This window comes from Saimiri boliviensis, chromosome 6 (assembly GCF_048565385.1).
Source record: "Saimiri boliviensis isolate mSaiBol1 chromosome 6, mSaiBol1.pri, whole genome shotgun sequence".
Taxonomy (NCBI): Eukaryota; Metazoa; Chordata; class Mammalia; order Primates; family Cebidae; genus Saimiri; species Saimiri boliviensis.
In genome coordinates, this window is record NC_133454.1 from 37,326,217 (window position 1) to 37,352,650 (window position 26,434).

General features: G+C 38.0%; 1 protein-coding gene and 1 long non-coding RNA gene across 4 annotated transcripts in view; one reads left to right on the top strand and one right to left on the bottom strand.

The window, feature by feature from the left end:
* The window catches only part of TRPC6 (transient receptor potential cation channel subfamily C member 6), a 125,800-nt gene that overhangs the window by 4,327 nt on the left and 95,039 nt on the right, over positions 1–26,434 (bottom strand). For 2 of the 3 annotated variants that reach the window (XM_074400468.1, XM_074400469.1), the window contains exons 5-11: positions 24,213–24,429; positions 18,190–18,423; positions 14,920–15,184; positions 13,536–13,731; positions 12,605–12,808; positions 10,770–10,844; positions 3,857–3,976 (exon numbers count right to left, since the gene is read on the bottom strand). In XM_074400468.1, the coding sequence (XP_074256569.1) occupies positions 3,857–3,976; positions 10,770–10,844; positions 12,605–12,808; positions 13,536–13,731; positions 14,920–15,184; positions 18,190–18,423; positions 24,213–24,429 (1,311 nt within the window). The remainder of the gene's footprint in view (positions 1–3,856; positions 3,977–10,769; positions 10,845–12,604; positions 12,809–13,535; positions 13,732–14,919; positions 15,185–18,189; positions 18,424–24,212; positions 24,430–26,434) is intronic. The other variant, XM_039471132.2, reaches the window with a different exon arrangement.
* Positions 3,106–21,569, top strand: LOC141584814 (uncharacterized). The gene is made up of 3 exons (XR_012518012.1): positions 3,106–3,298; positions 3,615–3,836; positions 19,830–21,569. It is a non-coding gene; the product is annotated as an uncharacterized LOC141584814 (long non-coding RNA).

A 26,434-nucleotide genomic window follows, 5' to 3' on the forward strand; every position in this document is an offset into this window, starting at 1 on the left:
TCCACAGGGGCATTTTTATGTGACTAGTTTTTTTCTAAGTATGAAATACCAAGTTTTGGATACATATATATTTTCTTTTCAGAAAAAAAAAATCTAGTCAGTTTCTAATGCATCATAGAAATTCAGTAATGTTTTTTTAAAAAACTGAATACTACAGAGAACTTATCCAGTGGTGCAAGGAAGTATTACTACCACTTGGTGGCAGAAAGTGCCATTATTTAATGTCTGGAAACCCAAGTCTGCAAGACTATTGCATATAAAAGAAAGAAAATTCACCTTGAAAATTGAATAGTATTTAAAGCTCAGGAATTTGGATATTTATAGATGGTGCCAACATATATACTGCCACAGAGACTGCAAGTGGGAAGCTTGTTGACTATATGCAAAAAGAAGTGGATGCAAGGTCTGTTCCTAATGAGAAATGAACACTCTCTCCAATTCCGAATGAACCATTGCCTGTCTCTTAGTTAATACCTTCTACCATATTTTATGCATTCTTCATTCGTTTTCTTTTCTTTCTTTTTTTTTTTTTTTTTTTTTTTTTTTTTTTTTTTTTTTTTTTTTTTTGAGATGGAATCTGACTCTGTCACCAGGCTCGAGGGTAGTGGCATCACCTTAGCTCACTGCAATGTCTACCTCCCAGGTTCAAGTGATTCTCCTGCCTCAGCGTCCCAAGTTGCTGGAATTACAGGTACGCACCACCACACTCAGCTAATTTTTGTATTTTAATAGAGATGGGGTTTCACTATGTTGGACCATGTGGGCCAGGATGGTCTCTATCTCCTGATCTTTTTTTTTTTTTTTTTTTTGAGATGGAGTTTCGCTCTTGTTACCCAGGCTGGAGTGCAATGGCGCGATCTGGGCTCACCGCAACCTCTGCCTCCTGGGTTCAGGCAATTCTCCTGTCTCAGCCTCCTGAGTAGCTGGGATTACAGGCACACACAACCGTGCCCAGCTAATTTTTTGTATTTTTAGTAGAGACGGGGTTTCACCTTGTTGACCAGGATGGTCTCGATCTCTTGACCTTATGATCCACCCACCTTGGCCTCCCGAAGTGCTGGGATTACAGGCATGAGCCACCATGCCCAGCCTTGTTTTCTTTTTCATTTCCAATTAATTCGTTTGATATTAGTATTTCTCATCATGTAGGTTCATTGTAGGATTAGAGTGAGCAACACTAGTAACTTGTTTCTAATTCATTAAAAACAAACAAGTAATCTTAAGTCTTTAAAGTTTCTTATATTGCTGGATATAGGAACAGTTCAGGGAGTCTCCTATTTCCTACAAGCATTAAATGTCCTGCAACCAGGAACAGAGCATTGGACTGAAAAGGTATGGACAGTATGTTCAGTCAGCAGTCTAGATAGGAAATGAAGCCGCATTGTACAGTGCTTATAAACATACTGCTCTGAATCAAGTGGAAGTTGATTGAAATTTAGGCTCTGTCACTTGTTTGAAATGGGTCTTTAGGCAAATCATTTCACCTCTGTATCCTTAGGATCCTCAGATATACAATAGAGAAAATAATATTACCTGCCTCCAAGAGCATTGCAGGAGTTAAAGAGATGAGGTATAGAGAATATATAGCTTGACATACAGTGGACATTCTATAATTGTCAATACCTATTATTTTATAGAAAGGTAAATATCTACTATGTGGCTTTAAGTCTATTTCATGGTTAACTTTAATCTACACATACCCCTTTACTTATGATGGGGTTATGTCCTGATAAATCCTTTGTAAGTAAGTTGAAAATATTGTAGGTTGAAAATACACTTAATGCACCTAACTACTGAACATCTTAACTTAGCATAGCCTACCTTAAACATACTCAGGACACTTACCTTAGCTTACAGTTGGCCAAAGCATCTAGCACAAAGCCTATTTTCTATTAATGTCATTAAAAAAATTTGAATCAACATTCAAAATTTGAAGCACAGTATCTACTGAACACATAGTGCTTTCACACCATCATAAAGTTTAAAAATCATTAAGTTGAACTATGGTAGGTCTGGGACTGTCTGTAGTCAATTAATCCTGGAGATATTTTGACAAATATTACTTTTTACTGATGTGCCCAAGTCCATGACTAAGTCATTCAGGGAATGAAATATTCAGTGATTCCCACATTCAGATGAGCATTAAAATCTCCTAAGCTCTACTCTACTGGGTTTAAAAACCCTCCCTAAGATGACAACTGGAATGTGATCTGTTCAGAAGTTGGCAGATAATCAAGAAGTTATCTGGCATTATCAGGTTTACACATGTAATAGACTATGGAAGAGATCAACTTTTAGTTTATGCTATCCTTTCAGACTGTATATCTCAAAATCTAATGCTAGCAACCACCAAAGTCAGTGACCTTTAAAGGATATGATCAAAGATAATGAATAGGTCTTCTTACCTTGTTTCAAAATGTATTTTTATATATAGTTCATCCTACTGATATCTATGGTGCACCTGGAGCAGATATGACAGCTGCGTTTGTGCGGCTAACTAAATACTTTAAAATTCAAGAGATCAGAGAGAAGATGGGATTGAAAAAGAAACTCATCATCTTAGATATAGATGTTATGAAAAAGAGTGAGCAAAAGTCCTATGAGTTGGGTAAGAAAGAATGAACCATAAGTATTTTTCTTAGTATGTATACACTTGACCCAAACCATTTCATTGGCAATGGGCAAAAATTATTTGAAATATAAATGATTGCCTTAAAAAAAAACATTTTCTCAGGAATACAGTTTAATGTATAGCATAAAGTCAAGGCATGTGAAATGTTTCTCAAGTTTTGTTCACCACAAGCTCATGTGGCAAGGGAAAATAAATACTTGTGTTGATTTAACCCTCCAAGAATCAAATGCCAAGACTAGTTGAAAGTCTGAGATGTATCAAGGATTATGCCTATGGTAGATAAAGGGAAGTGGGAGCAGGAAAAAACAGAAAGCCTCTCCACTGTGAGTCTCTACTCGCCTGTGAAAGAGGGAGAGGTAAGATGATTGTGTGGGAAAGTCAGTCCCTCTCTTGGGGAGTGGCACATTTCCATGGCTGCCACAATACACAATTACACAAGAGGCTGTCTAGATTGCTAAACTGATTGGAATCAACACTTTATTCCAAACTTCACAACTGAGGTCAGACATCACAAGTTTAGTACTTTTTCTACAGTTTGTTTTAAGCTATGATTAAAATATGTATTTTCAGATTTTCTGCCAAGATGGCCAAATAGGAACAGCTCTGGTTAGCAGTTCCCAGTGAGAGTGATGGAGAAGGCAGGTGATCTCCGCATTTCCAACTGAGGTAACTGGTTCATCTCATTGGGACTAGTTAGTCAGTGGGTGCAATGTAAGGAGAACAAACCAAAGCAGGGTGGGATGTTGCCTCACCCAGAAAGTGCAAGGGGCCAGAGAACTCCCTTTCCTAGCCAAGGGAAGCCATTAGGGACTTTTCCTGACACTCTGGCAGAGATTCTGCACTTTTTCCATAGTCTTCGCAACCCACAGATAAGGAGATTTCCTCTGGTGCCTACAATACCAGTGTCCCAGGTTTCCAGCACAAAACTAGGCAGCCATTTTAACCACAGCAGTTTTTTTTTTTTTTTTTTTTCATACCACAGTGATGCCTGGAACACCAGCAAGACAGAGCCACTCATTCCTCTGAAAAGGGTGGCTGAAGCCAGGGAGCCAAGTGATCTGGCTCAGTGGGTCCAAACCCCATGAAGACCAGCAAGCTAAGATCCACTGGCTTGAAATTCTCACAACCAGCACAGCAGTCTGAGCTGGACCTGAAATATTCAAGCTCAGTGGAGGGAGGAGTGTCCACCATTGCTGAGGCTGAGGTAGGCAGTTTTAACCTCACCTTTGTAAACATAGTTGCTGGGAACTTTACACAGCAACTGGGTAGAGCCCATGGCAGCTCAGTGAGGCATCTGCAGGCAGACTGTGTCACTGGACTCCCCTTTTGCTGGCCAAGGTATCTCTGAAAAAAAGGCAACAGCCTGTCAGGGACTTACAAATAGAGCCCCCATCTTCCTGGGACAGAGCACGTAGGAAAATGGGCAGTTCTGGGTTCCTCTTCAGCACACTTAAACATCCCTGCCTAGCAGCTCTGAAGGAAGAAACAGATATCCCAGCACAGCACTAGAGCTCTGATAAGGGACAGACTGCCTCCTCAAGTGGCTCCATGACCCCCGTGTATCCTAACTGGGAGACATCTCCTAGCAGGGGCTGATAGACACCTCATGCAGGAAAGCTATGGCTGGCATCTGGCAGGTATCCTTCTGGGAAGAAGATACTAGAGGAAGGAACAGGTAGAAATCTTTGTTGTTCCGCAACCCCCGCTGGTGATTCTCAGGCAAGTAGGGTCTGGAGTGGACCTCTAGCAGAACTGCAGAAGAGGGGCCTGACTGTTTGAAGGAAAATTAACAAACAGAAATAGTTTCAACATCAACAGAAAGGAGGTCCACTCAGAGAACCCATCCAAAGATCACCAACTTCAAAGACCAAAGGTAGACAAATCCACGAAGATGGGAAGAAACAAGTGCAAAAAGGCTGAAATCTCCAAAAACCAGAATGCCTCTTTTCCTCCAAGGGGTCACACCTCCTTATCAGCAATGGAACATAACTGGACAGAGAATGAGTTTGACAAACTGACAGAAGCAGGCTTCAAAATGTGGGTAATAACAAACTTCTTCGAGCTAAGGAGTATGGTCTAACCCAATGCAAGAAACCTAAGAACATTGAAAAAATGTTGGACGAAATGCTAACTAGAATAACCAGCTTAGAGAAGAACATAAATGACTTGATGGAGCTGAAAAACACAGCACAAGAACTTTGTGAAGCATATACAACTTTCAACAACCAAATCAATCAAGCAGAAGAAAGGATATCAGAGATTGAAGATCAATTCAATAAAATAAAACAAGAAGGCAAGATTAGAGAAAAAAGAGTAAAAAGAAATGAACAAAGCCTCCAACAAATGTAGATCTATGTTTGATTGGGGTACCTGAAAATGACAGGGAGAATGAAACCAAGTTGGATAACACTCTTCAGCATATCAACCAGAACTTCCCCAACCTAGCAAGGCAGGCCAACATTCAAATTCCGGAAATACAGAGAGCAATCACAGAGTTATTCCTCAAGAAGAGCAACCCAAAGACACGTAATCATCAGATTCACCATGGTTGAAATGCAGGAAAAAAATGCTAAGGGCAGCCAGAAAGGTCGGGTTAACCACAAAGGGAAGCCTATCAGACTCACAGTGGATCTCTTGGCAGAATCCCTGCAGCCTAGAAAGGAGTGGGGGACAATATTCAACATCCTGAAAGAAAATAATTTACAACCCAAAATTTCTTATCCAGCCAAAATAAACTTCATAAGCGAAAGAAAAAGGAAATCCTTATGGACAAGCAACTGCTGAGAGATTCTGTCACCACCTGGCCTGCCTTACAAGAGCTACTGAAGGAAGCCCTAAACATGGAAAGGAACAACCAGTACCAGTCACTGCAAAAATGTACCAAATTGTAAAGACCATCAACACAATGAAGAAACTGCATCAACTAACGAGCAAAACAACCAGCTAGCATCAAAATGGCAGAATCAAATTCACACATAACAATATTAACCTCAAATGTAAACGGGCTAAATGCCCCAACCAAAAGATACACACTGGCAAATTAGATAAGGAGTCAAGAATTACTGGTGTGCTCTATTCAGGAGACCCATCTCATGTGCAATAATATACCTAGGCTCAAAACAACAGGATGGAGGAAGATTTACCAAGCAAATGGAGAGCAAAAAAAGCAGGGGTTGCAATCCTAGGCCCTGATAAAACAGATTTTGAACCAACAAAGATCAAAATAGACAAGGGCATTACATACATAATGGTAAAGGGATCACTGTAACCGGAAGAGCTAACTGTCTTAAATATGCATGCACCCAATATAGGAGCACCTAGATATATAAAGTAAGTTCTTAATGACCTACAAAGAGACTTAGACTCCCACACCATAATAGTGGGAGACTTTATTTCCCCATAGTCAATATCAGACAGATCAACGAGACAGAAAATTAACAAGGATATCCAGGAACTCAGATTGGACCAAGTGGACCTAAAAGACATCTATGGAACTCTCCACTCCATAGCCACAGAATATACCTTCTTAGCACCAAATCACATTTATTCTAAAATTCACCATGCAATTGGAAGTAAATCACTCCTCAGCAAATGCAAAAAGGATGGATACCGTAACAATCTCTCAGATCACAGTGCAAACAAATTAGAATTCAGGATTAAGAATCTCACTCAAAACTGCATGACTACATGAAAACTGAACAATGTGCCTCCTGAATGACTACTGGATAAATAATGAAATGAATGCAGAAATAAAGATGTTCTTTGAAACCAATGAAAATGAAGATACAACATACCAGAATCTCTGGGACACATTTAAAGCATTATCTACATGGAAATTTACAGCACTAAATGTCCACCAGAGAAACAAGGAAAGATCTAAAATTGACACCCTAGTGTCATGATTCAAAGGACTAGAGGAGTAATATCAAACAAATTCAGAAGCTAGCCGAAGACAAGAAATAACTCAGATCAGAGCAGAACTGAAGGAGAGAGAGACACAAAAAACCCTTCAGACCATTAATGAATCCAAGAGCTGTTTTTTTGAAACTATCAACAAAATAGATACACCACTAGCCAAAGTAGTAAAGAATAAAAGAGAGAAGTATCAAATAGATGCAATAAAAAATGATAAAGGGGATATCACCACCAATGGCACAGAAATACAGACTACGATCAGAGAATGCTACAAACACCTCTATGCAAATAAACCAGTAAATCTAGAAGAAATGAATAAGTTCCTAGACAATTAAACCTTCCCAACACTAAACCAGGAAGAAGTCAAATCCCTGAATAGACCAATAACAAGGCCTAAAATTGAAGCAGCAATTAATAACCGACAAACCAAAAAGAGTCCAGGACCAGACTGTTTCACAGCCAAATCTACCAGAGGTACAAAGAGAGCTGGTACCATTCCTTCTGAAACTATTCCAAACAGTACAAAAAGAGGGAATCCTCCCTAACTCATTTTAGGAGACCAACATCATCTTGATACCAAAACCAGACAAAGACACAACTAAAAAAGAAAATGTTAGGCCAATATCCATGAAGAACATTGATACAAAAATCGTCAATAAAATACTGGCAAACTGAATCCAACAGCACATCAAAAACCTTATCCATCACAATCAACTTGGCTTCATCAACATATGCAAATCTATAAAAGTAATCCACCACATAAACAGAACCAAAGACAAAAACCACATAATTATTTAAATAGATGCAGAGAAGGACTTCAACAAAATTCAGCAACCCTTTATGCTAAAAAATCTCTATAAACTAGGTAATAATGGAACATATCTCAAATAATAAGACCTCTTTATGACAGACCCACAGCCAATATCATACTGAATGGGCAAAAACTGGAAACATTCCCTTTGAAAACTGGCACAAGACAAGAATGCCCTCTCTCACCGCTCCTATTCAACAGAGTATTGGAAGTTCTGGCCAGGGCAATTAATCAAGAGAAATAAATAAAAGGTATTCAGTTAGGGAAAGAGGAAGTCAAATTGTTTCTGTTTGCAGATGACATGATTGTATATTTAAAAGACCCCATCGTCTTAGCTTAGTCTCCTTAAGCTGATAAACAACTTCACCAAAGTCTCAGGATGCAAAATCAATGTGCAAAAATCACAAGCATTCCTATATACCAATAATAGAGCCAAATCATGAGTGAACTCCCTTTCACAATTGCTACAAAGAGAATAGAATACCTAGGAATACAATTAACAAGGGATATGAAAAACTTCTTCAAAGAGAACTATAAACCATTGCTCAAGGAAATAACAGATGGAAAAATATTCCATGCTTATGCTTAGGAAGAAGCAATATCATGAAAATGGCCATACTGCCCAGGGTAATTTATAGATTCAATGCTGTTCCCATCAAGCTACCCTTGACTTTCTTCACAGAATTGGGAAAAAAAAACACATTAAACTTCATATGGAACCAAAAACAGCCTGCATAGCCAAGACAATCCTAAGCAAAACAAATAAACAAAAGAGCTGGAGGCATCATGCTACCTGACTTCAAACTATACTACAAGGCTACAGTAATCAAAACAGCAGGGTACTGGTACCAAAACAGAGAAATAGATGAATAGAACAGAACAGAAGCCTCAGAAATAATGTCACACATCTACAACCATCTGATCTTTGACAAACCTGACAAAAACAAGCAATAGAGAAAGGATTCCATATTCAGTAAATGGTGTGGAGAAACTGGCTAGCCATATGCAGAAAGCTGAAACTGGATTAACTCCAGATGGATTAAAGATTTAAACATAAGACCTAACACCATAAAAATCCTAGAAGAAAACCTAGGCAATATCATTCAGGACATAGGCATGGGCAAGGACTTCATGGATGAAACATCAAAAGCAATGGCAGCAAAAGCCAAAATAGACAAATGGGATCTAATTAAACGCAAGAGCCTATGCACAGCAAAAGAAACTATCATTAGAGTGAACTGGCAACCAACAGTGGGAAAAAATTTTTGCAATCTACCCATCTGACAAAGGACTAATATCCAGAATCTACAAAGAATTTAAACAAATTCACAGGAAAAAAATAATCCCATCAATAAGTGGGTGAAGAATATGAACAGACACATCTCAAAAGAGGACATTTATGCAGCCAACAAACATTTGAAAAAAAGCTCATTAGTCATTAGAGAAATGCAAATCAAAACCACACTGAGATACCATCTCACGCCAGTTAGACTGGTGATCATTAAAAAATCAGAAGACAACAGATGCTGGAGAGGATATGGAGATGTAGGATCGCTTTTACACTGTCGGTGGGAGTGTAAATTTGTTCAGCCACTGTGGAAGACAGTAAAGATCCATTTCTTTATAATATGAGACATTGTATTTGCATAGGTAATAAATATTATAGGATTTATGGGCCATATATGGCCTCTCTCACATATCCTTATTTTTTCACAACTTTTTAAGAAATGTAATTTTTTAAAATCTCTCTCAGTCTGAACAAAAACAGGCTGAAGACTCAATGTGGCCTGAGGGTTATGATTTGTTGACCCCCCTGCACTAGCCTCCTAACCACTAAACTATCTTTCTAGAGTGAAATGACTTTGGAGCTCTGTTATATAACTTATTTTCCATGTCTTAAATTTCCCTTATTAAAATCATTTTTAAATGCAATCTAGATTCACATGGATAGGCAAGACAAACATAACTTGTCTGAACAGCAAGAATGTGCCAATTTATAATGACCCTAATCTGCTGACTCTCTTAGATGACCAGGGATGATTTCTACTTGCCTTCTTGCTGTCTTACTCTCAATCCACGTGGCCCCATCACTATGGCTGAACCCCAGACTGTGGCAAAGCTCACAGAATTCATGCATAAGTCTCTCACCCACATGCTACCTCCCACTGCAACCCTTCCCACCTGTGAAACTGTTCTTTGGAAGCTCCTTTCAGTCAAATTTCCTAATCTTACTAGGGCTAATGGTTTAGTATTTCCCTTACCTAAAGCTCTCCTTTTGGTTCTGATTTGTAATGGGTAATGATTGACATGCTAGTGGAAGCAATCGTTAGAAAGGAGGCTGGGTGGCTGGATATCAGATAGGCCGTAAAAGGACTCCTATATTGTTGGGGGAGGTAACATAACCAGCTTAAAAGACACACAAAAAACAGTCTCCCTCCTTGTCATATGCATTCCATGGGATGGCCATGTAGCATAGTTCTGGTCAATGAGATATAACAACCGAAATTTTGGGGAGATTCTTCTGAGACTGGTGGCAGATTGAGCTAGCATGCCCTACGTTTCCTTTGCCCTTACTCCTACATGCCTGAAAAGTGCATACAATAGCAGAAGGAAAAGCTGTCCTCCTACACCTGACTATGAAAAAATCCAAGAGAATCACAGAAACTCACGCCTGACAACAGGAACATACTGCCTAACTCTGGAGAGTTAAATGAGGCAGGGAAGAAACAACTGTTTTGTTTAAACTGCCATGATTTGGATTTTATATTACTATTTGTAACTGAATGCAAGTCCTACCTGATACATTGCCCTTTTCCGATTCATTCCTTTATCATTTCCGTTTAGCAACAAGCATTTATTATGCCCTTACTATGTGCATCCCACAAAAAATGAAACACGTCCTTATTGTTGAGGATTTCGCTACTCCCAGCTAAGGAGCTGACAGATCTCCAGAGCACATCATTCATTATAAACGGTGTCTACCACAATAGCCATTAAGGTCCCACCGTGCCTTTTTCCATCACTTCTTGATTACTGATGAATTAGGAGGCACTGGGGACCATGTGTGCTCTCTACCTGAGCTGCAGAAAGTGAAGTTAATCATATCCTCCGTCAGGTTCTTGATTGATTCGTCTCTTCATATTCCCTTCTCTGTATGACTAGTCCTATATTCCATCACCATAAGTATGTGCTTAATATATGTCTTAATATACATATAATTCTTTTTTGCTTATCAAGTATAGCCTTACTTCCAACTCTCAGTAACGGAATTTTGGAGAATTGTTAAAATAGTTGAATTATTTAATGTGTCTGTTCTCTACTTCTTAAAATTGCTTCTGAATATCCATCCCTTTCTCTGAACAGACAAACCTGATCATATGCATGATTTCATATTTTCAAATATTAGCTTACCTGTTTTTTGTCAAGTGATAATTTTGAAAGGTCTTCATGACTTCCTAAAACTCCAAGTTTCTTTTCTTCATTTATCTTTTAAAAACAGAAAGTGAAATGAGTATAATTGCAGAACCAGTTTCACTCTTCATTCCGTATTTTAAAAGGCATCTGGTCTAATTCCACAACAAGTTTAATGAGAGGAACATATTCTTACTGGGTTCTTCCCTTTGGCAAGTGCTTGGACGTTTCCTTTGGACTCTGAATTCCGTCAAGCTGCAATTCTAACCAGTAAACCACTAATTTAATTACATAAAAGAAGAAGGGGAATTTTTTGCCACTCAATCCACTGAGTTCTGTAAGTTATATTTCTGGAACAATGTCATAGATGGTATATCTTTCCAAAATTTCTGTACAAATTAATCATAACTACATTTAAAGAAAGCTTTAAAATTCTGAAAGTATGTTTATATACTTATTGTATTTGAGCTTCAGGATGTAGATATAATTTTTTCACATATGACAGATGAGAAATCTAGAACTCAGAGCATGTGTTACTTACTTGAGAACTCTAAATAGTAAATGGCGAGCAAACAGTGCAGAAATTGCAACATTCCTTTTACTTAATGATAGAATCTTATCGTTCCAAGGAAATTTTATAATCATTTGGCCCAACTGCCCATGCAGTGTAAGAAGGAAGAATCTTCAATAAATTCCCACTGTCAGCCACCTGGCATTTATTGACTGCCTACAATGGTGGGAAGCTCAGTACTTCTAAAGGCAGCCCACTCTTCTGTTTGGCAGATTTTCTGGTTACAAGTTTGTTCTTAGACCGAATTAAAATTTAACTATTTGAATTTTTTGCCCATTGCTTCTCTTCCCATTTTGGAAAAACAAATGTACTTCCTAATTAAAGATGGAAATTATAAAGACATTTTTGGTCATCTTCAATGTTCCTTTTTCAGAAGAAACAGCCAGCTCCTTCAGTTCTCCCTCATATGACACTATATCCATATGTGTCCCATTCGGGTCCTCCTCCTCTAGCTGCAACTGGTATCTCAGTGTCCCTTCTGAGTATAGTGGTCTGTGCTCAGCAGGGATCTTTGCACAGTATAATTGCTCACTTTCCCCCTCCAGTTAGACACAAATTCCACATGTTCTCTAAACATATCTGAACATGTTGTGATGGCCCTACTGCTTCATCTAAGCACACATCTTTTCATGGTTTTTTAAAGACTGCATCACCTTGTTGGGATTATTGTTTTCAATCAATGTCCTGAGCTTTCTTTCTTTCTTCAACTACTTATTGCCAAGCCTGGTCTCCCAAACTGCATGTGAGCAACTGATTTCTGAACTTTTCAATGTGGAAGTTATCTAAGAGTTCATCAAGTTGCCCCCCAGGCATAACTAGCTGCTGCTATTTACCTGGCTGTATAAATTGAAGGAGAAGGGAGGGAGATGATGCCACAACAGCAAAAAAGCAGCCCAGCACAGCTCTTCTCTCAGTACTCACTCCAGATAACACAGTACATTATGTTAGTTATATTTCACGAATTTTTCTTATATTCTTTTAAGCAGGAAATGTTCAGTGTGCTCATGTTAAACAGACAGAAGCCAAAGGACTGTACTGTGTGAAGTGGCTGCATGTGGGATGGATGGACTGCTTCTTTTTAAACGGATCAGGAACTTTTAGAGCATCAGGAGCTGCTTCTTTTTAAAGGGATGTGGCACAGTGGTTACAGGAGTCACGAATGTATATGTCATCAGGAACTGCTGCTTTTTAAAGGGATGTGGCATCGTGGTTACAGTAGTCACAGCATTTAAGAATACAACTAAAAATTATCAAGCGAAGTTACCTTGTTCATCTCTGCATCTTCCTGGAAATCTTTTTTATGACTCTGGAACAGCTCAGAAATCCATTTTTTAAGCTTCAGTAAGAGATAGAACAGGGACTTTGGACTTGGCACCAGATTGAAGGGAACAGGAAGTGTTCTCCCCTCCTCAAAGTAGGAAAACCAGAGTTTGGCCCTTGCAAATTTCCACTCCACATCAGCGTCATCCTATACAAATACACATGGCAGTTCAGCAAGGAAATGCATAAACAGAATTACTGGGAGGCTTTTAACATTGTGTGACTAGATGGAGAACATCGCCTACAAACACTCTCAGACCCCAGTGATGGTTCCAAGATTTTTTCAAAATGTTAACATTCTATTCACACCCTCTTTCTTAAATTTGCCTAAAATTTTGACAGTCTTACAGGACTATGAATCTCCAAGTTCCCATGTGTTTATAAATATCTGATAGATATAAATCTATTTTCCTACTTTCTGAAAAACACTGGGAAAAATTATTCTCTCTTTTATCCTGCAATATACCACCCATTTATTTGGGACACAGATCAAGATTTCTGGAATAAAAATTTCTATTAATCTCAACTTGAGAAAAGATTAACTTTGAATATCACTCAGAAAAGACTTGGAGAATAATGGTATTCATAAACAATAATTTTTTGAATAAAATATAAATTCATGCTGATATAGTATTTCTAAAATTTTTTTATTAAATGAATAACAAATCAGCATTCTGCTTCTTATGCCTTACTGCCCCACTATACCTTATTGATATTACATCTGGAAGCAAAGAGTTAAAATTTTCCAGATAACTGGTCAAACTGGAAATGAACGAAGGGGAACAGCAGCCCATACTCTCATCCTCATTGCTGAGTTAGTTCTTGGAATAGTTAAAACATGTAGACTCAAATGATAAAATGTATTGAGATTATACCTCAATTTCCTGGAATGAACTGTTGATCATGGCAATTAACATATTTAGCAAAACAATGACCATTGTAACATTATAAACTCCGTAAAGAACATAACCAATGTTTTCAATGAATTTGTGGTTATAGTTGATGACCACTGATTTCACTTCAGAAAGTCCAAATATAGCCCAGAACAGTGTCTTAAAACTCTCTTCAACCCTGGGGAAAAATAAAAGAAAGAAAAGAATAAGAAAGTGTATAAATAAATAACAATAGTACCATAATAAAAGCGAGTTGGTTTATTGTCTTTACAAATTAGAATTTATTAAAAATATTCTTCATGTCTCTGAGGCTCACTTTTATTTTCTATAAAATGGTTACAATAGGATTGTTGCAAGGATGGGATAATATTGTGCATATGAAGTACACAATCACAGCTCAATATCTAAATACATAATCAATAAATGCTGTGAACATAATTTCATAACCACAGATATGAACACTTAAATAATCCATAGTTTTGGGAACGGAATTGTTAAATGTACTACTTAAAAATAATATAATTTGTTAGAATCATTTTAGGTTTACTGCTCATCTATACTTCTATGTGTATCCAATAAATAATAATCATATACATCTTACTGGAAAATATGACAATATAAACAGACAGTGTTACCAAAATCACTGACATGTCTTCGGTAGGAATTTCAATGCTTTAGGCATAATTATTGACCAAAGGTAAGCCAATTTGCTTAACTCAGGTGGTTTCATTTCCCTGGCAAACTGTATTTTAGAGAAATATGGAAAACAGTAGGCTTATATTTCAGTTGTTACTTCTCATTGTAACACTGAAGACCTAATATTTAAATAATCTATCCCAAACACACTTTATAAAAAAACACACTTCCACATTGAATATGAGTCAAAACTCATCACTGTTGGTAAGTCAGATCTACTCAGTGATAAGATCTGAGAAATTCAATTAGGAAAGCAGCTGTTTTCATAGTTAGTGTCCCCTGGAGTCCCACAGGCAGGAGGGCAAGGGAGTAACAGACCCTAGAAGAAGCAAGCAAGGGTTACACCCTGGATGTTCCACATACCGCTATGGAATATTCAGCAAATTACTTAATTTTTGTGAATTTCCGTGTCTTCTTAGTGAAACAGAGATAATAAAGGGAGGCATGCAGGGTATTTACTGACTCTAAAAATGTTATTATTTAGTATTAGAAAGGTTCCTACATTTTAGAGCCCCTCCAACTCATTTTTAAAATCCCCTCTCATTTTGCAAAAGAGGAACTGGACATGAAATCTTTACCAAAACATTATTTATCCCATGGACTTAAACACTATTAAACTAGTATTTATTTATTTGCAATAACTATCATCAAAACATCTGAGATTACATACGTTGTGAAGGCTTCATTTTGTTTTGCACCAATGTAGTAGGAGTAGAGGTTGAACATTCCAATCATAAAGGCCACAAACACCATAATGAATATGACCATAAACTTGAAGATGTCTTTGACTGTTCTTCCAAGTGAGATCTGCAGAGGTCCAAAGCTTTCATTTGCTGGTAAAATATAAGCTATCCTAGAGAAACTTAAAACTACAGCAATTGCATAAAGACCTTCAGATATTATTTGAGGATCAGAGGGGTCCCACTTTATCCTGGCTAGGAAAAAGCAAAAACAAAGAGTTGTGGTGAGTTTTTTTGTTTAGGTAACTTCTTTCTCTGAGAAAAAAATATAATTACATTAGAATCCAGTTTTCAAATATATATATATATATTTTTTTTTTAAATTGCATTTTAGGTTTTGGGGTTGTGAAGAATATGCATGGTTGTGGCACAGGTACATAAATGGCAACGTGGTTTGCTGCCTTCCTCCCCATCACCTATATTTGGCATTTCTCCCCATGTTATTCCTCCCCAACTCCCTACCCCCAACTGTCCCTCCCCTAGTTCCCCCCAACAGACCCCAGTGTGTACTGCTCCAGTTTTCAAATGGAAGTCTCCCATCTTAAAGGGCTTCTTAAGTATCTGCTTTGTTTGAGCTTCTTAGTTTATTAAGAACATGACTCTCCTGGTTTTGCTAGCAATGTCCCATAAGGGGATAGTATAATAGTTAAGAGTTCAGACTAGAAACTCAGTATCTGTAAAAATTCATGTATATGTATGTACACACACACACCCCTGAAAGAAGTTATGCAAAACTACTTCTCTTAGTTTTGTTCTCCAGTTTTGAAAATGAGGTAATATCCCTTCTAACTCTCTCATCTTTGTGAGAATTCAATAAGTCAACTTATGTTCAGTGTTTAGCAAGCGCCTGGCACTTAATAAATGGTAGCATTTGTTATTCAGTCTTAAACTATAATTACACTATAATATAATTTTTGGCTTGTAGCATATTTGTGGTCATTTAAATTTATTAGGAGTAACTTTTATTGGTCACTTTTTAAAACAAGTCTATTTTTACCATAAAATGTAGCAATTACTCACTCATGAATTTTTCTGGCATTATTACATTAAGTCATCAAAAATGCAATTAAGAAACCATTATAAAGAAAAACACGAAACTGTGTGTAAGAAAGGGAAAAAACATAATTACAAATTTGTATTTGTTTATTTGCTGAGAAGCGGAATTAGGAAAAGATAACAAGAAACCAGTAAAAGCAGTTTTCTTTTTTATAGTGCTTTGAATGCAAGCATTATCTAATAGATAGCTTTGAATTTTTAAAATCAAGTATACTTTTAAGAATCTTAAACATTAAAACATTAAATACTAATAATGGAGCCCTTATGTGATATTACCAATAAACTCATAAGTGAATGTTAAGTAATTTCTTATCAGAGGGTTTGAAATGAGAATTCAAAGAAAATATATTTTCCCCATCCAGGTTTCTATGAGGTGGTAGTCTCCTTAAGTAAATAACTGAACCACTTTCCATCCCTTAATCACTTTCTTCCTGGAAAGCTGTAATGACTTATCTGAGGGCTAAATTGGGATGAACAACTGAGCATAGCTGGTTAGGCATTACCTTCTCTCTCTTGGGAACCCTCCTCTGGTCCTCTATGGAAGATCTCACTCCATAGGGCACTTGCTGCCATCCTCTTTTTGTGGGGAGGACTGCCCTGGTCCATTGCTATCTAGAAATGGGAGGATATGTCTGCCTAATTCTAGGGTTCAATATTACTGAACCCATTAGCTAATAGACTCAGACCTATGTCATCCATCCTGGATTTTATCAGTGTAAGAGGTGATGATCTGGCCTCCATATTAATTCCTTGTTTTATTTCTTCACTAATTCAAAGCCTGGTTGGGAAATAGTAGTGTTATTAATGGAAGGCCCTCTCAGAGATCCCAACAATTCCTTTGCTTTCAAGTACTTTTTATACATCTTAAATGAACATGGTACTCAAATGTGAACTTTTTAATGTATATTTATGGGGCACAACTTGGTGTTTTCATAAATGTCTGTATACATTGTACAAAGATTAAATCAAGCAAATTAACATATTTTTCACCTCACATGTTTACTTTTTTGTAGTGAGAACATTTAAAATTTACTCTCTTAGCAATTTTCAAGTATATAGTACATTATTAATTCCAGCCACCATATTGTATATCTCCAGAACTTATTCATCCTAACAGTGTACCCTCTGTAACCTTTGTACCTTTGACCAACATCTCCCCATTTTATGCCCCTTACCCCAGCCCCTGAAAAACACCATTACCTTCTACCTCTTTGAGTTTGGCTTTTTTTTTATTCCACAAATAGGTAAGATCATATACCATTTGTTTTTCTGTGCCTACCTAATTTCACTCAGCATAATGTCTTCGAAGTTCATTTACGTTGTTACAAATGACAGGATTTTCTTCTTTTAGAAGGTGGAATAGTATTCCATTGAATATATATATCTGTGTGTGTGTGTATGTATATATGTATATATGTATGTGTATATACACACACACACACAGAGAGAGAGAGAGAGAGAGAGAGAGAGAGAGAGAGAGAGAGAGAGATGGATAAAATGTGAACTATTTTTAATTTAAAAGGGGGGGAAATAAATTCAGGACATAATACAGGTATTCTCAATGAAGTTTGGTAATTAGCCAATTGATCTAAGAGGTAAAGAGAGATGAGTCTTGTGATTAAGAGAGTTTTCCAGGGAGTAGAAAAATCAAAGGAAGAAGCAGAAAGCATGCTTTCTCACATATAGATGCTCATTCTTCAGATACAGATGTTGGAAACTAACAACCAATTTTATAAGAATTGGGCATAGGCCGGGCACGGTGGCTCAAGCCTGTAATCCCAGCACTTTGGGAGGCTGAGGCGGGTGGATCACAAGGTCAAGAAATCGAGACCATCCTGGTCAACACGGTGAAACCCTGTCTCTACTAAAAATACAAAAAATTAGCTGGGCATGGTGGCGCGTGCCTGTAATCCCACCTACTCAGGAGGTTGAGGCAGGAGAATTGCCTCAACCCAGGAGGTGGAGGTTGCGGTGAGCCGAGATCGCGCCATTGCACTCCAGCCTGGGTAACGAGAGTGAAACTCCGTCTCAAAAAAAAAAAAAAAAAAAAAAAAAGAATTGGGCAGTAACCAAACTACTATTGACATCTGTTTTACAAGAAAATTCTGTACTTTTATTAATTTATATTGACTGTTTAAACTCACCCAAATTGTAGTATTTCACATTGTCTCCCAGTGTTACTTTTGTCAAGTCCTTCAAGGTATCATTTGCATCGATGATGCTCTGGGCTTTGGAAGCATGCCAGAATGCCATGAATCTTGCAATGAATGATGCTGCAAAAATTGCTAACATACCGAAGTCAAGCATATTCCACAACTCAAACAAATATTCCTTGGGGCCTTGAGTCCAAATTTCTTTACATTCAGCCCATATCATGCCTGCAGCAGAAAGGGGTTAAAATATCAATTCAACTGCATTCAGTCTTAGCTGTTCTATAAAACAAAATATGTCTGAAAGGTCTCAGCCTGACATTACAAAACCCTTCAAAATTTGTTCTCCAACCTGCCATCCCACCATAATATCCAAATCCTCACAAATATCATAGTCTACAAATATCAGTGCATACCTCAAAGCAGTTTGACAAAGTTCACTGAACACCTTAAAAATAACAAACATGCTGCTGATCAATTAATTCCACATGTAAAAATATATTTAAAAGATGTTTATTATAGGAGACCTTATAATAACCCCACACACAAACACACCCACACCCACACACTCAAAATAGAAGTAAAATGGAAGTGGAACTTCCACAGATGGACTATTATGCAGCCATTTAATATATTTTATTAATTATCATGGGACAGTGACCATGAGAATGTGCCTCAGTGACACACAACTATAGGAATTTGATTGATCACAGGCCTCACTGACTGCCTTTTGAAAACCATGGCCACTTTTGTTCAAGGCTGTGTTTCCCCAGGCTGCTCTCAGCCAATTATTGAGGGTTCCCCTTCTTGGAAGACATGGGACTCTTCTGATGGCTGACTTTGGCTCAAGGATTTCATGACAGCCTTGCCAAACTTCCCTTAGACTGTGTAAAGATCTAGGATGCTTCTACTCAACCTTCCTGCCTGCTCTCTGTCCTTTGGGGTTTGACTTGCATCCCTGTCGGAGAGCTCTTGAGACTTTCCTCAGCTCTCTCTCCATTTCCTTTCAAAAGAAATGTTCCTTAATAAAATTTCCATTTTTCTTAATAAACCTGTTGAACATTTAATCTTTGTGCCTGCTTCTTAGAGGACCCAGATTAACATCCACTGGAAACAATTTATATTGTCAGGCTAACTAAAAATGTTTAGAATGTTATGACCTATGGTTTATGTTTAAAACCAGCACAGTGAAAGCCTAGAAGGGGTAACAGGAACTTAATAATAGTCACTGCCTTTTTCTGGTCGAATTTTTAATAGTACTGAATACTTGTTCAAAATTTTAGTGTAGTACTTAGGAACTAAATTTGAGATAAGACCACCATGAATTTGAGAATTTGTTCTTCCATTTGTCAGCTATGAAGTCTTTGATAAGATATTTAAACTATCTAAAACTCAGTTTGTAAAATGGGAATGATATTGGTTTGATCCTGCTTCACTGGATTGTTATGAGCCTTAAATAAAATAGTTCATGTGAAATACACAGCTCAGTGTCTGGCACTTGGAAAAAAATATGACATTTATTCAATGCTTACTATTTAAAATTTTCCATGATTGGTGCATGTATTTTTTTCTTAATTTGAATAATCCCACTTTTAAAATTACAAAGAAGTTGCTTTATCCCTATTGTCTTTAAGATACCCTACTCTGACATCCTGCCTTCCTCTGGAGCCATATGGAGAAACACAACCCAAACTGCAGCAACTGATCAAAACTTGCCTCCATCGAGAAGTCCTTCACAGCCTCTAGTTGAAATGAATCTTCTCCTCACCCTCAGCAACCACCTGCCCCAGATTCTCACATTAGCCCTAAATGTCAATCACAGAACCTGCTATGTGAATGGCTGCATAGCCCTGTAGGGATTAAGAAGACGCCTTGTCTCTGCTCTCCAAGAGCACATCATGTGCCTTTTCTCAAAACCAGTATTCAATGCAGCACAGAGGACATGGATTTAAGAAAAGACATCATTACTCATTTTGAGTTGTTTCAAGTTAAGAGGGGACTAGGATCAAATTCATATACGATCTGGGGGATCAAATTTGTAACAGGAAACATGGCAGCTTTTTCCCCTACTTGGTCCCTGGGTTCCTGTCGGCCTCACTCGGAGATGAGGATGGTTCAGAGTAACAAGCATGGGGACCAAAGGGACGTCAGAACTCATGCAGTCTAGATGTTTTCAAAGCTTCCCCTCCTTTTGTTCCGCCCATTCTCCATCTTCGGTTATCTTTCTCTCTTTAAGAAGTAGAATTCTTGGCACAAATGATGTCTTCCTGAAGCTTAAAAACTAAAACAAATCAGTGAGCTATTTTGCTCGAAGGAAAAGTTCCTGTCTCATTTGTCCTGAGAAACCCTGAGAGCCGCTAAGCAGAGGCTGAAATCCTGTATCAAGTTCACGCTGGCCCCAAGCAGGATACTTCACAGGAATCAAGCCTCTGCTCGTATAGATCTTGCGATAAGGTACTTAACTAATTCTGAAGCTTGCTCATTCCACTGTTGAATTTTCAGAATATTCCTTCAATGTGGATCCACTGGTTCTGTTTTTGCCCTCTGGAGAGGTAGCAAATGAGTCAGCTCCCTCTGCCTTCAAATTTCTTTTTACCAAAAACAACCAAAAAATCCCACCTGTGTGTTCATTAAATTTGGTTTTTGCTAGCAGGGCAAGTTAACCATGAAACTGAAGCTTCAAGATGCCTTTGCTTGCCCAGGCTCCTAAAAGTCCTCACTTTGTCGTCTTTTTCTCTAAATGGAGCCCTCGGAATAAACAAGCCTCAGATTCCACTGGATCTTACCCCATGCCTCACCATCTAGGGTAAGCTTCCCCAGTCCCCTCAAGAGCTGTTCTGAGAACCACTCACTCTCCTAACTGCTGTGCTCGAAACTCTTCTTAGTTTGCCAATTGGCTGCGCGTGGCACCCGGAGCCTGCAGGTGCGGTCTGGCCATTGAGTAATTACTGCCCTCGACTGGGGTCCTCTCCTTCTGTTGAAGAGTCAGCCCAGGACTGCATCTGCTTTCTCAACAGCTCAGACTGCCCATTAAGTGAAAAGTGCTCCTAAGGCTCTTTTTACAAGTGTCTTCAAGCATGCCCTCCTCTCCGTGTTCCTGGCATACATCTTCTCATTGATTTGAACTCACTGTTCTGCCTGGTCAACATCTCCTAGCACATTGGTTTTGTCATTTAGCCTTTCAACTTTCTGTCAAATAAAAATGAGATAAATTTGCTTTGTGACTAACAGTGTCACTCTCTCCCTCAAGCCCACATAACACAACCAACATCTCATCTAAGTAGGCTACTTCTTATTAACATTTCCAGAAAGTACAACTTTCTTTCAAGAATAACTTCAAAAAAGAAAATAAATACCAATGTCAGAAACTCAACCAGAAGTCTAACATAGGCTACAAAAGCATCAGCTGTCCTGAGTTGTTCATTATTTTTCCTTTAAATAAATAACTGTGCGCTAGTCTCTGAAGTCAAATACAGAGGCTGATGGGACAAAAGTTACAAGGAAAATGCTTTGATTAAAGCTTCATTTAATATTCCTGTGTTAGGTTTCTAAGTGAAAAAGGAAAAAATATAAAGTGTAAAATAAAACTAAGACTAGTATGAGGAGAATGATTTATAGAAAGAATGAAATGAACATGTTACATAAAATATAACTCACTGAACCCATGCAGTCTTGTTGTTTTCAGAGCTTTTCTTTCCTCCAGTCCCAGGCATGATCTTCCTTCTCTATTCTCCCTCTTAGAGACTGCAGTCACCATCTATTGATCCAAGGCAGAACCCACAGGTCCTTCCTTCTGATGTGCAGTAATCACCAAGTTGTTTGGGGTTTACCTATCAGTGCGCTCTTAAGTTTATACATGTTTTATATATAAAATATCATATGTCTGGCCAGAAGCGGTGGCTCATGCCTGTAATCCTAGCACTTTGGGAGGCCGAGGCAGGCAGATCACCTGAGGTCAGGAGTTTGAGACCAGCCTGACCAACATGGAGTAACACTGTCTCTACTAAAAATACAAAAAAAAAAAAAAAAAAAATAGCTGGATGTGGTGCATGCCTGTAATCCCAGATACTAAGGAGGCTGAGGCAGGACAATTGCTTGAACCCAGGATGCGGAGGTTGCAGTGAGCCAAGATTGTGCCACTGCACTTCAGCCTAGGCAACAAGAGCAAAACTCCATCACAAAAAAAAAATAAATAAAATATAATATGCTCATTCTATTCTTCACCATAAATCATTTTCCTTATACCCCTTTATATAAAATTTAATTTTTTAATTCTTTTTCCCTTATATAACATTTAATTTTTCAAAGTTTCATCTTGTACTAAAAGAGTCATATTTTGCCTAATAGGAAAATAGCACTCCTATGTAAAACTGACATATAAACTCTTAGTGAAATGTTGAATAACTACAATTACCTGAAATTTCTTGAACATGTCTGTTGTGCCATCTGGGAATTCAAGATTGCTGGAACTTTACTCAAAACCCAAATACTCCCAGGGATCATATTTTCTATTACTGAATGGACATTTCCACCTTGAAATTCCATGGAAACTTCAAAGTCAATCATAACCTAAACATTATCAGCTTTTCATTCCTCCAGTCCCAAGCATGATCTTCCTTCTCTATTCTCCCTCTTAGAGACTGCAGTCACTCCCAGCTGATCGAGGGCAGAACCCACAGCTCTCCCTTCTGATGTGCAATAATCACCAAGTTGTTTGGGGTTTACTATTAGGGTGCTCTCAAGTCCTTTCCTCCATCTCCTGAGTTCCAGACCTCATCCCTCTCACAGGGAGCATTTCCACTGAGTCTTAACCCTGGACTCATTAAAGCCACCTTCGATCTCACAACCACTGTGACCTTTCTAAAACATGATCAGATCAGATCGCCCATTGCTGAAAAGCATCCTCTAGCCATTTCTCCACCCTTATCTTGCATTACTCACATCCATAAACACACCTGGGCTCCTTCTCTGCCTAACTCATCATATTTAGAGTGTGCCAGGTGTTGCCATAGTTCCACATCTCTAATGTTCCTGTGCCTTGTAGTATCCTTGACCCCCAAACAGGTCTGGATAACATTCTCTTATCCTCAAAGTATCAAATTGAAGGCACTGCATGGGAAGGACTTCTTGCCCCTTCCACTTCACATCCCACCTCAGATTTAGATGCCTGATCTGCGTATGTTCATAATATACCACTAACTCCTCAATTATAGCATTTGTCATGTTGAATTTTAAGTACTGATTTACTTACTGACCTGCCTCCCAGACTTAACTTCCTTGAGCACAGGGACTGTGTCTTAATCCCTTTAGTATCCTCATCACTTAACAAAGGCACTTAACAGCCACTGGATTTATTTATTTATTCATAAATATCTAATTGAAGTATCTTTCTTGTTTGCATTGTATTTCATGGCAAGGTACATGTATGATTGATTCTAAAGGCAAATAGTATAACTAAAACCATATTCCTTCTCTTTCACTTACCACCCAGGGGTCCTAAAGTAAATTACTTAATCCTGACATAACTCCTATAAAACATAAGTGATTATATGTTACAGATTAGAAAACTGAGATGCAGAGAATGTGATTTGATGTATATAAAGTGCTTGGAATCATTCCTGACACACATAATAAATGTTCAATAAATGCAAGTGCTTCAATTCCTATCAAATCTCAATGTAAAATCGTGGCTGTTTTTAAGCTTCAAATCACAGCTCTCTCTCAAAATATGAATATTATAATAGCCTTGTGTCACTGTGGGGGTATGACTGATACTATCCTGTTGTTTTTCTTCCTGGGTTTTCCTTGGAAATGCAAAAAGCGCACAGCATGTGAGACTATAGCACTGATAACGAACCCAAGGCAACTGTGCTTTGAGAACCCAAAGAAAATTATGATGTGCAGTGCATTGTATCATGCTGCACACATTTATATAACTGACGTGTGAAACAATCAGTGTCATTCAGTCCAACCGCTAAGACTGCAAAGAGAAATCATGACAGAAAATCAGTCTTTACCTATTACCCATGATATAATGAGCATCTCCATCCATGAGAAGCAGGATGTTTTCATCCTGAACAGCTGTTTTGCATTATCTGTGCTGGTTTCATTAGGAAGGAGTTTTGTGCCTTCAAATCTGTCAGCTGCGTTCATGACCAGCAGTCCCAGAAAAATGGTGAAGGAGGCTGCGTGTGCTACAAACTTCATGAATGGTCCACGCATTATCTTCCCCATCTGCCACAACACACATCAAAAGAAAATCTGAACTTTGTTTTGTACACTTTTCAAAACATACATAAATACATGCAAGAATAAATATCTACATAATCCAGTGTTCTTCTGAGATAATCGTTTATGTAATTCATGATAGAGTAATATCTTTATGCTGTTATAAAATTCTATTCACATTCTTCACCTACATATGCCAATGTTCTCGATTAATAGCTAAATAAATGTATTTTTCTAATAAAGGATATTTAAATTCTTTAAATATATAATATTGTGAAGAAAATATAGAGCATAATATCTTAGTGGGCCTGATATATTGAGGAAGTGGCAATGAAAATATGAAACTGAGTCACAAGATACAGAACCTTGGTGGTTGTCCTCACATATACTTCATTGACAGCCCTGAGTAGATACTGCTATTCTGGTGATGTTGTCAATGCAGTAAAAGTCATGAGCACAGGCTGGTCATGGTGGCTCATGCCTGTGATTCCAATACTTTGGGAGGCCCAGGTGGGCAGATCATGAGGTCAAGAGATCAAGACCATCCTGGCCAACATGGTGAAACCCTATCTCTACTAAAAATACAAAAATTAGCTGGGTGTGATGGTACACGCCTGTAGTCCCAGCTACTCGGGGGGCTGAGGCAGAAGAACTGCTTGAACCCAGAAGGTAGAGGTTGCGCTGAGAATTCCAGACTGGCAACAGAACAAGACTCCATCTCAAAAAAAAAATATCATGACTACCAAGAAGAGAACTCCCAGCTGAGGGCAGGGCAGCAGGGCGGGTCCTCTGGTGTACTGGAACAATGTTCTGGAAGGACACTGGATTTAAAGTCCCATATTTTAGGTTCAGGTTCCAGTTTCATTCCCTTATTAGCTGAGTAACAATGAGCACATTTCCAAATTATGTGAAAACCAGACTTTATATGAAATATGGGAACAATAAAAGCTAGTGTGCCTTTTATAGTACAAGATTCATTTCTGTCTGAGATGTACAGATCTTCACCTAGGCAGAGCGAGGATCTAGGATATGACTAAGAGGTCTGGACATCCTCTGAAATGAACAAAACTCAAACTGTATGTGCAGTTCCCCCTTCCCTTTAGGAGACGGTCCATAGCTTTCCACAGCTTTTCAAATGAGTTTATTATTACAGAAAACTTTACAAACTAATAAAATACAACCAACACTTAGTTGGCACTGTTTAAGTGTTTTACACTGTTAACTCGGAATCATCACAACAATTCAAAAGGGAAGGTGCACTCAAATGCCCACTTTGGATGAAGAAACTGAGGAAGTGAGGTCAAGAAATTTGTCCAAGGTCACATATCTCATAAGTGGTAGAACCAGAACTTGAACCCAGGCACTCTTGTCCCTGAGTTAATACTTCTATTTGGTTTTACAGAATAATTTCATACTTTCTCATCAATGTGCCTACATATATAAATTATTAGTGGAAACAAGGAATTATCTTTTAAGACTTGGAAAAGATAAATGCTATCGTGGGAGGAACACAATTGGTGTTCTCTATTTCTGTACCTTTGTTTGTCTATGTGGTTTTCAAAATCATAAAAATTAGATCTGGAACCAGTCATGTAGTTCATAACTTCTCTTGACATTTTGAATGTCAGGCCAGACACAGAATATCAGGAGATACTGTATTGTATCTAACTCTCTCTCTCTCTCTCTCTCTCTCTCTCTCTCTCCCTGGGGGTGTGTGTGTATGCACGCAGTTGTCCCTAGGTATTCATGAGGGATTAGTTCCACAATCTTCCATGGATACTAAAATCTGAGGCTAGGCACATGTACTTTAATACTTTAAATCATGCCAAGATTACTTATGATACATAATATTATGTAAATGCTATGTAAATTTTTGTTATAAGATATATTTTTAAATTGACATGTATTTGTACATATTTATAGGGAGTACATAGTGATGTGTCAATACATACAATATATAGTGATTAGATTAGGATGATTAGCATAGCCATCATCTCAAACATCTATCATT